This window comes from Petromyzon marinus, chromosome 31 (assembly GCF_048934315.1).
Source record: "Petromyzon marinus isolate PM22_M1 ecotype Great Lakes invasive population chromosome 31, UKy_Petmar_22M1.pri1.0, whole genome shotgun sequence".
NCBI classification, from domain to species: Eukaryota; Metazoa; Chordata; class Hyperoartia; order Petromyzontiformes; family Petromyzontidae; genus Petromyzon; species Petromyzon marinus.
Window position 1 is genome coordinate 7,277,112 of NC_133697.1, and position 13,885 is coordinate 7,290,996.

The 13,885-nt window shown below is 48.1% G+C and overlaps 1 protein-coding gene across 2 annotated transcripts in view; it reads left to right on the forward strand.

Annotated features, from left to right (window-relative positions):
- CCDC170 (coiled-coil domain containing 170) overlaps window positions 1-13,885 on the forward strand; it is a 72,699-nt gene that overhangs the window by 52,724 nt on the left and 6,090 nt on the right. For both annotated transcript variants that reach the window (XM_076071040.1, XM_076071041.1), the window contains exons 10-12: window positions 4,518-4,691; window positions 6,219-6,461; window positions 9,860-10,096. In XM_076071040.1, the coding sequence (XP_075927155.1) occupies window positions 4,518-4,691; window positions 6,219-6,461; window positions 9,860-10,096 (654 nt within the window). The remainder of the gene's footprint in view (window positions 1-4,517; window positions 4,692-6,218; window positions 6,462-9,859; window positions 10,097-13,885) is intronic.

Genomic DNA, 13,885 nt, shown 5'->3' on the forward strand with positions numbered 1-13,885 from the left:
GGGCATATAGAGCGACGTATAATGAGGACCTGTAAAATTCATATTAATCTTGACAAGTGTTGGCAACTGCCATACAATCGGAGAATGTTTACGTGTGGGTGAAGAATGCACAGCGGTGGTGCGGTGGTTAGCGCACCGAGCTACGAACCCACTCTAGGCTGAGGTTGATTCCAAGCCACGGCTAACGTAAGTGGCGAGTGATGTCAGGACTGGTCCTGGGCCTCCCCTAAGTTGACTGAGCCTAAAATTGGTGTGATGTGTAAACAACAGCGCTGGGGAGACGAAGGCAGCCAGGTGTGGAAGTTGTTTGGCCATGCTTCTTTTTGTTGTTGTTGTTGCTTTAATGTAACAAAATGTGGCCACGTTGCAGCGCGATGCAAGACTTGCTCAACCCGGCGTTACAGTTCACGAGCAACAGCCCCGACGCACCTGAAGCGTATCAAATAATGGGTGGGGGAGAGGCGGTGAAAGATATGGAAAGGAGCCTGCTGCCCCAACTTTGTTTGACCATACTTCACCACGGTGGTCAGTGCGAGTCGGTGATGGGAGGAGGGGAGGGGGCAAGTTACTCGCCAAGGATGTTTGCCGTGGCCGGGAATCAAACTCGGGTCGCTGGGTTTATGGTGCAGTGCGTGAACCGGCATGCCTCATCTCCACCCCAGGCATTTCATAATGAATCGTTATTGCTGCCAAATCGCAGGCTGTTGGCACAGCTATGGACATCATGTACGAACTTTATGTATACAATGGCATTGTTTTATTATATATATTTTTTATATTGTGCAGACTTTTTTTATGCCAATGCATGTTTATATATGTGTGCGCGCGTTTGTTCACACACGCGCATTTGAATCCATTTGCTTTTTATTATTTTTGCTTTAATTGTAAATCGAGCCTATGTAAGCGGGCTCTGTTGTTTACAGCCAATAACACTTTTATAATGGGCGATTATAATTAACCTCTGGAAATAAGGGAGCACAATAGACCACTTTTTTGACAAAAGTGTTGTTAGATCATGGGACATTACTTGAAACGGTAAATAATTGTTACGTCATGGGAAATGTGTTTTTTCCCTCACATTTCTCCACACAAGTCTCAAACCAGCTAAGGAGAAAGCATGCTTTTAGAAATCATTCTACATGGTTAAACATATCTTTCGAACTGTTTACACATCTTTCAAACTTCTTTTTGTCTTCAGTTTGTTGTCCTTACCCCGGTTGGCTACGTATTAGCACGGTTGGCTACGTACGATGCGAAACACGTTCAACAAGCACACGTACAGAGAACATCCTTCATCCGTTCACTCAAGAAATCCATCAATAGTGAATACATCATTAAATTGTCGACTTAAAACTTTCATGACTGCAGGAATTCAAATTCTTGGTTCTTTCGGTAAAGTCACGTGGATAGAAAATAAAAATAACAGATAATAAAATAAAAAAATACAAATTGAAAATAATGAAAGCAAAAAACCCACGACGTTTCGATCGCAACACAAGCGGCCTTCATCAGGCGGATGAAGACCGCTTGTGTTGCGATCGGAACGTCGCCTGATGAAGGCCCCTTGTGTTGCGATCGAAACGTCGTGGGTTTTTTGCTTTGATTATTTTAAATTTATATGTATTTTTTATTTTCTGTTATTTTTATTTAATTTTCTATCTACGTGACTTTACCGAAAGAACCAAGAATATGAATACATCATCATCACCATCTGGGACTAAGGTAAAAGATCCCACCCCCTGTAACCCCATTGGTCCCTTCAGCCTGTTGGTGAAAGTGCTGTTCGCGAGCACCGGTGGAGACACGAACGGTCCGTGATGGGACGGCGTGGCCAGAACCACGCGGGGCCACTATCATCTCTCACCACCAGTGCGACCGTGTGTTTACGCACCACACCGAGGGAACTCGTGTAAGGCTGAGTTGACCTACGGGAGACCTTAGGAATGATTTCATATGTTCATCCCCGACGTTGCGCTTGAGGGGTAAATCGGTTCGCTAGCCACACTACACTACCACTACCGCCCCCACACACACACACACACACTCTCTCTCGCACGCAATGTCTACACATTATCTTAATTTGAATCGGAGCTGGCCACATCACGTGGAGCTATTGTTTAGCATTAATAATAATGAGGCGCTGTGCAGCGTGTAACTGCTTAATTTTGTACTTGAGCAGAGGAGTTTGGTATGCATAGAGAGACGCACCGTGTGGGGGCACGAGTACACCCTGCCATCATCTGTCGGTGGAACGTCTGACCCTTGTGGCTTGGCAAGCAAAGACACGAGTCGTGTTTGATTTCCCAGGCTTGGCGACAGACCATTGTGGGGGTTTTTTGTTGTTGTTTTTTCTCTCGCTCCGACGCGTTCCCGTTGTCGAACCGCGTGATGTCAGACGTGCCGGGAACGTCTTTAACAAAAACAAAATAAACCTTTCGAGCAAACGTCGGGGTCACCGTGGAGGACAACGTCATCGTCGTCGTCGGCGTTGTTGTTGTTGTTGCTGTTGTTGTTGCCGTCCACCCAAAAACGGCAAGAAGATCGCAAGCGCGTGTGGACTCCGTCCAGGTTGTTATGTCTTGCGTTCGCTACTTCTCTTTTCCGTATGCTCCAAATGCACTGCTGAAACCTCTTAAAGTTTACACAAAACAATTGTAATACATGTATTGGGTTATTCAGGTTGTTTTTTTTTTGCACTGGAAAGATGCTTTTACCATTTTCTCGCTGGGGCATGTCACGACAGAAAACTAACTTAATTCCTTCCGCTCCATTAAGCATTATGCAATGCACAAAGTGTCACGTTAAACATTTTCTGCACTTTTGCGTGGCACATTCTCCGCAAAGGTTCAAATGTTTTAAGTGTCTTCAAGAGTCTAAGAGGTAACTTTTGCTCTACGCATTGCGTGCTGTTACCCCCCCCCCCAAACCACCCCCCCCCCCCCCACCACTATTAATTTGATTAATTATATTCCTGGCCAATGAGAGACCGCGCTTTTTAGAGAGAGACAATGCCGCGTTTTTGAGTGCACGTGTTTGTGCCCGTGCTATTCGTGCAATCGCTTATTTTTATATATTAAATAAAATAGGACGGAACATTAGCCGAGCGGCTTTTGACGACTGAAAATAAACATGCAGGCAAGTTGTCACCACTTCGCTTATTTTATCCGCAGAGATATATAAATAAGCAATAACACTTTAAAAAAATGTACGCAGTGCGTGTTGGCTCTTGTATGTACGAATGTTGAACTTCTTTCGGACCGTACGTAGCCAACCGCGCTAATCGGACGTGCGGCGGGGGCGCGGGGGAAGGACAACAAACTGAACACAAAAAGCAGTTCTAAGGAAATGAGTTTTCAATCGAGATGTGAAAGTGCATAGCTCCCAGTGATGTCCAAATATCGGAAGGAAGAGCGTTCCAAACGGGCCCAGAAGCGCTCCTGAGAGCGCGCGATGCAGTGGCCGTCCCCGTTCGATGACCAGCCAAACGCTGCTGCGAGGATGAACGGAGTTCACGCGATCATTTATGCTATACGACGAGATTAGCGTTATTTGACCATACTTCACCACTGCTGGTCAGTGTGGGTTGGTGAACGCTGGCGGAGGGGGGAGGCAGGCAGACGTCACCACCAGTCACATTCGGGGTCGTCCATAAATGACGTCACGCACCTGGGGGGGGGGGGGTGGTCAGACATTTGTGACGATGTGTGACGATGGGGGGGGGGGTGGAGAAATGTGACGTCACATCAAAACGCGCAGCTTTAAATAAATATAGACAGCACGTTCTACTTAATTAAATAGACTTTTTTAAATAAATGTTTTCTCCTACAACATCAAAGTGCAGCGCCACATTAAATACGCACTACAATGACAATAGTTTAAAGCGATTTGAAGCATGTTTTATTTGGGGGGGGGAGAGCTTTGTGACGTCATATTTGAGGGGGGGTCTGACTTTTTGTGACGCCGTGTGACGAAGGGGGGGGGGGGTAAAAAAAAATCCAAAATCGCGCTCCAGCTTGAATAGGTGCTCGCGAACGGTGCTTGCCCCAACAGTCTACGCGGGATAAACCAATAGGTGCTCGCGAACGGTGCTTGCCCCAACAGTCTACGCGGGATAAACCAATAGGTGCTCGCGAACGGTGCTTGCCCCAACAGTCTACGCGGGAGAAACCTTTCTCTTTGCGCCTACTGGCGTGTGTGCACGTGCACGAACAACGGGTCACAACTTTCGGAAGGAGCGGCCGGGTTTGCGACTCTTTGTATTCATCTGGGGACACTATTTGTGTACAGAATTCCTGGAGGATAGGAAAAAAGAAAACCCCCACCACGGCTCTCGAAGCCTCTTCTCCGATGAGATGAAAAGCTTACGCGGAAGCGTACGTCCGTCAGCGTGCACGCGCCTGGGTGCGCGCGTGTCATTTCCCCCCCCCCCCGCCCCTACTGGACGTCTGTGAAACGAGAGCTTCATAGCTCATGGGATTCCCCCAGTCTAAATAAAGATTCTGATTGTGATTCATCAGTACATGCGCTTCCTGGAGGACCTGGGCCGGCGGCTCAAGGTGGAGGAGCTGGGAGTGGACGTGGGCTTGGACCTGCAGCTGGAGGCAATGCTGACGCGGGCCGACCACCTCGCTAAGCTGGAGAGTGACTCCACAGCCGACGGAAAGACTCTGCTCTACAGCCTGCAGCGCAAGGTGTCTGTCTGTTTTACGCGCAGCAGCAGAAGGTTTTCGCGACCAGTATTATTAAAAGTCAATATTTTTTTTGTCTGGGTTAGATTGCATGCATATAAATGTGTAATGAACCCACGACCGCCCGACACAGCTACTCAGTAAGGTTCGTCACGTCATCACAGCCAATTGGTTCAGCACCAATTGGTTGTGTCGATTGGTGGTGGAGGGTTCACGACACATTCATATTTACGCGATCTAACCGAGAGAGAAAAAAACCTTTGCGTGGCGGTGGTGCTGGTAGCCCATGGCGATGATCGTGACGGTAGTCGCGACGACGTGATTATCGTGACGGTGGTCACAACGACGTGATGATTGTGACGGTGGTCGCGACAACGTGATGATCGTGACGGTGGTCACAACGACGTGATGATCGTGACGGTGGTCGCGACAACGTGATGATCGTGACGGTGGTCGCGATGAGGTGATGATCGTCACGTGGCCGTGATCGCGATGACCTGATGATCGTGAGATGTTCACCTGGGCGGTAGGAGGGCAGTGGAGGAAGGGGAGTGGATGGGTGGGGGGCAAAATATTTGCCACAACTATTCACATTTTTTTAGATGGAGAGCGTTTTTGAGACTTTTCATGAATGTGAAATTGTGGATAATTAGTTTACAATTGTGTCGTTGCATGTTTATGTTCAGATGCGTGTAATATCACGTAATGAAAACCAAAACGATCGACTTTATTACAGTGTACACAATTTGTCCCCCTCTGATGATTTTCAGCTCAGTGCACCGCTGCTGATGACATCGTGATGATGATGATGATAATTGTGTAAGAATTGGTAAACAAAAATATCACTCGGAATTTTTGTATGACGATGGTGATTATAACGATAATAACGAATCTAACTGTTTCACCAAACAATAAGACACAGATTCCACCCACCCCCCCCCTCCCAAATACTCTGCCCATGCTTACATAAGTCACCAGATACTGATTTAAGGCTTAACCTACCTAAAGGAGATAATCACCACTGACTTGAGCCGTGGACGAGAGTGGCACTCTGACAACTGGCTTCGTGTAGTGCTCCAACCACTACACTGTTGCGTCACTAAAACAAAGATCCCCCGCATAGCTTTAAGAAGGCTGTTGGGGCAAGTGCTGTTAGCGAGCACCAATGAAGGCCGGCACGGCACACGAGGGGGTGGGTGGGCCAGCACCACGCCCGGCCGCCTTTGTCTCCCCAGTGGCGATGTTTACACACCGCACTCATTAAAGAATGAGTCGACCTGCGGGAGGCCCAGGGCCGGTGCGGATAATTGCCGCTGTGTTGGTCGCGAGCAGGAATGGAACTTAGGGGGTTGGCCGGATTTGTGGCACGGCAAGGAGCGCGCTCTCCACTGCGCCGTCGCTCCCCACGCACGCACCACATCTTGCCCCCCTTTCGCGCGGGCCGACGTAGATGCCGGAGCAAACGACTGCACGCCATCGAATGCCAGGCAGGATCCGAGCGCCGTTTGCCCGCGATGCCTCCCCGACCAGGTGAAGGCCCAGAAGGAGAAGCTGCAGAGCAAGGAGCTGCACCTGGAGATGCTGCGCAAAAAGTTGTCGCAGCTCGAGGAGGAGCGAGGCACGAGGACGGCGCTGGCCGTGGAGCGCGACGACGCCAACGCCGCGCTGCACAAGCTGCGCCGGCGCTCTGAGCGCCTGCAGCAGCAGCTGGACGCCGCGCGTACCGCCAACACGGAGCTCAAGGCGCAGCTGGCAGACGCGCACGGCCTCAAGGTGAGCGGCGGAGGGAGGGCTGGCGCCGTGCTAATGACTGTAACCTCTGAGCGAGAAGCATCTGGGTTCGATTCCTGAATCGTGGGGTTCGTATGTTCTCACCCCCCCCCCCCACCTTCACTTGTGCTGCAGAGTGTGATTGTGTGAGAGTGTGTGAATGGGGAGCGGTAGTAGTGTTTATGGGGAGCAGGAATCTAGCCCAGTTCGATTCCCCTCTCACTGCCAACACCAGTGACGATTATGTGAACCGGTCCTGGGCCTCCCCTAGGTCGATTCAGCCTCAAAGGAGTACCTTGTGCGGTGTGTAAACATCGCCACTGGGGAGACAAAGGCGGTCGGGCGTGGTGCTGGCCACTCAACCCCCTCGTGTACCGTTGCCGGCCTTCATAGGTCACTTGCCCCAACAGTCTGTGAAGGCTACACGGGGGATCTTTGTCTTTAATCTTTGTTTTTTTGGGTTTGTTTGTTCTCCTTCTGTTCTGCATGGGTTACCTCCACGTTCTCACGTTTTACTCCCAAAGCTAAAAACTTGCAATGTAATGTAATTGGTGTTTGCAAAACATCCCAATGCAGGACCCTCCTGAAAAGCAAGAGTTTCCAGACTCTTTCCTGGGGGAATAAGTAAAATATGGGGTGGGGGGTCAATAAATACATTTACAATACAGCAGGCATTCCACTTCTCAGCTCACGGCCCGCAAGTCAGATATGGCCCACAACTTAATATCACACAGCCCATGGCCACATTAGTTCCACCACTTCGAAACAGCCCACGACGTGATATACTTACCCCTCTCTTCGCGAAGTGATCTTTGGGTGGTCCCGCGCGTTTGTTCGGAACGCCGTCCGACGCCTCGCTCCGGTAACAACCCGGTAACAACGCCGGAGAGCCACGACCGCACAAACCCGCGAATAAATGTTGACGGCTTTCGTGTCGGCGCCGAACACACCACAGTGCCACTCGCGGGTTGTGCCATTTCTCACAGTGCCAACACTTTTGGGCGCAGTAACGTCGTTGTGCTCAGCCCGCTGCACGCCCGCGGCAGCCACCGCTACCTGTGGAATGCACTATCGCCACTGCTCCGCGTGTCCACATTAATTGAGGGCTTTACCGTTCCATTTGCGTGGGGTTTTCTTTTTTACCCCTTCTCGTCTTTTCCCCCAATCGTATCCCAATTGCGCGGTCGGCATTATGCTGTGGAGTTGACATTCAGATCGCTCGTAGGGCAGCGCAACCCTCTCTCAGCGATGGAACAGCTGACGGAAGCAGATATCGCCGAGACAACTTCTGAGATTCCTCGCCACGTGCATAGTAATAATAATAATAAACACAACTCATTAATTGGCCGAAAACATCTTAAAGTAGTAACACCCAAAGATTCCTATGACTCAGTGTGGCTCTCCTGGATAAATAAGTACAAAATAGTTTTTTTTTTTTTTATATTCGTGACCAGTCTGAGAGCATGAACGCGCGGGGTGGTTGAAGCCAGGATTTGAATTCAGGCTCAGCGCTCTGACCTCCTCGTGTATTAATGACGTTTCTTTATTTTTTTCACAAACCGTTGAGGCAAAATAATTGCAAACAAATTAAATGTGCTCACTGCCATGTGCAAGCGAGCTGGCTGGTTTGTGTTCTGAGTCACGGCAGCTCATTAACGGATCTAAACATCGTATGCGCATGGTCAAAAATACACGTGTCATTTGAATGAGGCAGGGGTAGCACCATTGTGATTTTGTGGTTGACAGATACAGGCCCATACAAGGTCGGTGGAGCATAATGGTTCTATACTCCTGCCAACGTAATGTACTGGCGGATAAAGTGGAATTCACATCGCGATGCAGCTCTCAGGTCAACCCAGTTTTTGTTGACATGGCCTGGATTATTTTGTTCCACCACTTACAATTGGACCGCATACACTTAGACTACATACAACACAAATCCATTATCAGAGCCGCACGTAATGGTCGGTCAGAAGGGGGAAAAAAACTAATAATTAATCACTGCGTTTGTTGATGCCCTTGTACACGTGGATTTGGAAAACAGAATAACACAAAGCAGCTCGGTGCACTTTTTTTTCAAAGCCGCAACTGCTGAGCACAGGCCCCAAAAGCACCCAGTAAGTCAAACGGCACTGCCAGAGTGGACATAGATAAGAGTGTAACGCCTTTCTTGACTTGAGCAAGGTTATTATTGTGAGGGCTTGAGGAAAAGAGACGACGGGGGGAGGAGGGGATTAAAAGTGGAGCACTGTGAGGGAAGAAGCAGGAAGAGAAGTGATCTGACCTGCAGTGTGGTGAGTGGGTGAGTGAGTGAGTGGGTGAGTGAGTGTTTTTTTGACCTGCAGTGCGGTGAGTGGGTGAGTGAGTGGGTGAGTATATTGTTGTGACCTGCAGTTTGGTAGTTCAACAAAGTGTGGGATGAGACAAAATCAATCGAAGCTACTCGAAAAATGGTTCACGCTTTCACAAGATGCTTTGCGTTTTATGATATTTGTTATCCATAAAATGGCAAATGAAAGAGTAGAAGACAGGAGAGTATAGTAAATGTGATGCTGATCTCTTTGTGCAGGGTCTGAGTGTCATCCCCTACGTATGTATGGGTTTTATCCATGCTCTCCAGTTCCCTCCCTTATACACAAATGCCCAAAAATGAAATCAGAGGTCAATCATGCCAAATAAGTACTTTGCTGAGACTCCCGAAAACAAAGATGGAAAGCATTATGATAAAAGTGACTCGGCTTGGAAGGGACTTAAAGAGTTTATTTGACGGAAAGGTCATTACACTCAGTTGGAATATTATCTACCATAGAGCTGATGCTTACAGATGCTCGTAAAGATAGGAAATATTATGAGCCTGTACCAAGGAGCTGTCAAGAGCTCGCAGGAGCAGGCACAGGTTTAATGATATTTTTCTGTGGACCCGATAGGGTGCCACGGTGGAGAGATGTTAACTACCTCGCCTGGTATACAGGAGGTCGCGGGTGGGATCCCGACCCTGACATCTGTATTTGGAGTTTGCATGTTCTCCCCGTGGTCGTGAGGGGTTTTGTTTGGGTCCTCTGGTTTTTCCTTCCACATTTAGAAACATGCCTTTAGAGTATTTGGCTGCTACACATTTCCACGTGATAAGCCACTTAATTTGTGACCAGGTTGCATCTGAAAAATAAACTGTATAGCTTAATGGGCCTTACCTGATGAAATAAACAATAGTTAATTTGATGGTTTAGTAAAAAAAAAATTCGCTCACGTCAGCAACCTGTGTTGAGCATCGAGTTCACCGCTGCACCAATGATGAACCACGCACACGACCCACCATCTTTTCGCTCGGTTCTAAACGTACCACGACCGACGTGTGTTCCGTTGCTCCGTCAACTCCCCCCCCCCCCCTCTTTGCCATCAAGATACAAACGCTGGAGCAGAACAAGACGATCGCGGAGATGGGTCGCTCAATAGACCGCCTGGAGAAGGTGAAGGACAAGGCGGCGCGGAAGGTGGCGTCGTTGCGAGGGCAGCTGGACATGACGGCGGAGGGCGCCCAGGAGGAGATGGAGCGGACCCGCGTCCTCCTCGAGGCCACCACGGGAGAGCTGCGCACAGTCAAGCGTGCCCTCGAGGAGGTGGCGCGTCGCGAGAAGCAGGTGGATGTGTGTTATTGTTGCCGCTGTTGCCACTTGTGCGCTTTGCCTGACTGAGGGTTGAGAGCGTTCGGCGTCCGTCCGTAATATGGGGTGCGGTGGGGGGAGGTTCGGGGGTGACCCTCGTCAGGACTCGTCTCACCACGTGAATGAAACTTGAGAAGAAAGTCGTTGTTGTTGTCGTTGTTGGGGAGTTTCCCCTGTTTGAATACCGGTGAAGCCCAAGGATGGGAAAGCGGAATGGGGCCACGTGGATGCCAACCCCACCTAGACCCACTCCCAGGTAGCCCCACCCCCCTTTTGTAAAGTGGTGGCGCTATGATAACCGAAATACTAGAAATACACTGCCTAACACTGAATGCGCATGAGGGTTAAGCACGCAGAAAAATAATAGCTAAACTGAACTCTATTCCTAGCGCTAAGCCTAGCAAACTAGCAACCAGCGCCTAGTACTAGCTCACCTACTAACGCAATAAAATTAGCCAATCAGTCAATAGCACTAAAGCCTTATCCCGAGCTGACTGACCAACCAGCCACGAGCAGAGTACTAATTTGACCTATGACCCGAAAAGATGAACCGAGCATTCACTCGTACTAGCCCTACCTTTAACCCATAACCCTAACCAACCTGTCTGCAAGCCCACTTCAAACCTAACATCCCCTCGGGCGTTTCGCCAGAAGCCCTAGATTACTTCATATGTTTTGTTCCTGCTCCACATTTGGTGTGAGCAGCACCATCCCTGCATGTGTAGTAAAGGGTCCCTTAATAGTTATTTTGATTAAAGTATTGATATGAATCATCAGGGACTGGGGTGGGGGTTTCAACAGCTGTACAATAATCACTTTAACGAGTCAATCACGCTGCCCATTGAACCCAATTAGCCGTCTGCAAGGATTTAAGCCCACATAACGAATGTGGAAATTAAACTAAGAAGTCATTTAAAAAGACATTTAAAAGAGCCTTGCCTCAGAGAGATTCGGAGTTTCGGATGTGCAATTTATCTCATCGCAGGAGATGTTGGAACTGTAACCTTGGGTTTGTGACGTGTACAGCATTAGGTACGCGATTGCCAATAGCAGCTTCGTGGCACCAGGTTTCAAAACATGTTTAGCAGCTCGGAGAGCTGAGATGGCACTGCTGAGGTCCTGCGTTCGAAGCCAAGCAGCTGGCTGTGATTTTCAACCGGGTCCTCGAGTGTAGTCAGTTGATGGTCTCAGACCGGTACACGAAATGACTGCGCGCAAAAAAATCCATCACGTTGGATTTGGTTCCGCACGTAAATTGGCTAAATCCCTGCTCCTAAGAATAAAAATATTTGGCTTGACTGGCACGAGACGAGCGATACTCTCATACGCAGGGCGGTCTGGCAAAGCGCTACCCTCTACTGCGTGGACCAGAGGTCCCTTGAAGGGTTCTTCGTGGTAGTTGTCTGATATCTGCTTTCCACGGGCCATTCTTTAACACGGAGGGTTGCACTGCTCTAGGAGACATACGAATGAATTCTTCGTGTCGTGACGCGATGCCGATCGCCCGGTCGGGATCGTGACAAACAAACAAATACTTTTTTTTGACGCGATGATGATGAAAATGTAAAAGGTAAAAAAAATATTGATCTTTACAGGGAGCGTGTTATTTTCCAAAGCCTGCCACCCTCGTACGAAACGTGATCTGCTTCATGGTAAATTATTCCCATTGCTGGGCGTTGTGTGCAAGAGCCTCGAGTTGTGGGCGTGTTTAGTTTGTGAAGGACCATGTTTGTTTTTCGATTTAAAGCTTTCGTGACTGCAAGGATTCATCTTCTTTGGTTCTTTCGGTAAAGTCGCGTAGAATGAGAATAAAATAATAAATTAATAAAATAAAATAAAACAATCAAATTCTCACGACGTTTCGGCCACAACACAGCGCTGTCCTCCAGACAGTCTCGTCCCTTCACCTGATGAAGGCCACTTGTGTTGTGGCCGAAACGTCGTGATAATTTTATTGTTATTTTATTTGATTAATTTATTATTTTATTCTCATCTACGTGACTTTACCGAAAGAACCAAAGAAGACCATGTTTATAATGGGTGAATTCCATCCTTTTAACTCCAGGGAAATTGCAACATTCTCAACGAGGACACTTTCACTGTTTGAAAGTGTGCGGATTAACGATAGCGATGAACTGACTGCACAAAATGACAGGACTTCCCGACGAAGCCTGAAAAGTAGGGCTCGATGCAAGTACGAGCAACATCCCAATTCAAGAGCACCAAATTCGCCAGACAAGTGATGACACCTGTTGAAAAGAAGCAGTTTGAAAACACTTGAGAGTTTGTGTATCTAGAGCAGTTATATAAGACCGCCTGCAGTCGTAGTTATTACATGGGCGAGAGCAGGTCGTGGTGCCTTTGAAAGACTGAACTTGGTAACGAAAAGCAACATCACAAAGCCCCTCCATTCTCCTTCCGTCCAGCGGCACACATGGGAACAGCTGAGACTTTTTCTATAACAACTGCAATGTCGTGTTATCTGTTGAAGTCTCATAAACGAATCGATTACTCAACCCATTGAAGAGCCCAATATAAATAAATCATAATACTTTCAGCCCTTGACAGTTTGATTTGTTGCGGACGGATGATTTATCAAATTACATCTCCCACTGTATATTCTACTGTGGCAGCTTCTTTGCATGTTACCGTGAGAGCCCACATTTTTATCCAGGAGAACTCCTCTTACCCGTGGCCCTATTATCTGCAACTTCTATTATTCGCGACAACTGTAGGGTCTGCAAAAACTCATTACCCGTGAACCCTATTCCTCCTGTTCTCCGTGTCTCTTCCTATGAGTCTGTGGAATGCCATCCTATCATCCACATTTGTTTCATGAATAAAATAAGTCGATCCTCCGATCGTCCGTGGCGTTATCTGCAATTGTTTTACCCAGTAGAGTTAAATTGCGGATACCGACCCCCCACATCACCGTGGATAACAGCAGCGCTTCTGGGAGTGTAAATAATGAGCAACTAAATTGTACATAAAATGTCCGGCATGCACGCAAAAATGGACTCGCGTCTGATTAAGTTGACGCAAGCTCATAATTTGAGCCGAGGTTTGCTGCATCCTCTTGACATCGTGAAAGAGGAGAGCCCAGGGTACAGCAAACACTGCAGACAGTACAAAATAAACATCAAATGCGATTATGGCATTACACAACAACAATAAACACGACGGCTTCAGACGCATCACCAAGCAACTATATCAACACATTTATTTACACACCACAGTCTTCGATCCGGTGGAAATTTGTCCGTCTTTTTGTTGTTGAGCCCCGATCACTTTAACTGCACTCACAAGGGATGGCTCTTCATTTTGTCTCCTGTTCATCTGGGGGACGGCCGACTTTAGGAAACGTAGCCAGGCCGTAGTCAACCTTGCAGGGTGACTTTTTTAAAGCGGCGGAAAGGGTATGGGGGGGGGGCACGAACAAAAATTCAGTGAAGGACCAGGGGGATGGGGGGGAGCACAACTCAGACAATGCTAAACAAACGTTAAGCAATAACAGGGTTTTCCCCTTTTTTCCGGCAACAAATCTGAAACCTTTTTACAAGGATTCATGTCTGCATTAACCACAATACCTGCAGTAAAAATGCACACAAAAAACATACTATGATAATCTATGCATTGTCCTTGAAACTGATTGGTCCACACCAAGGTACGGCTTTCTCTTGAGCCTCGACCCAATTGGTGCTCGATCAGATGACGCCAAAGCAATTGTTAAATTCCGAATGGAATGAGTCATGCTATGTCCGTATG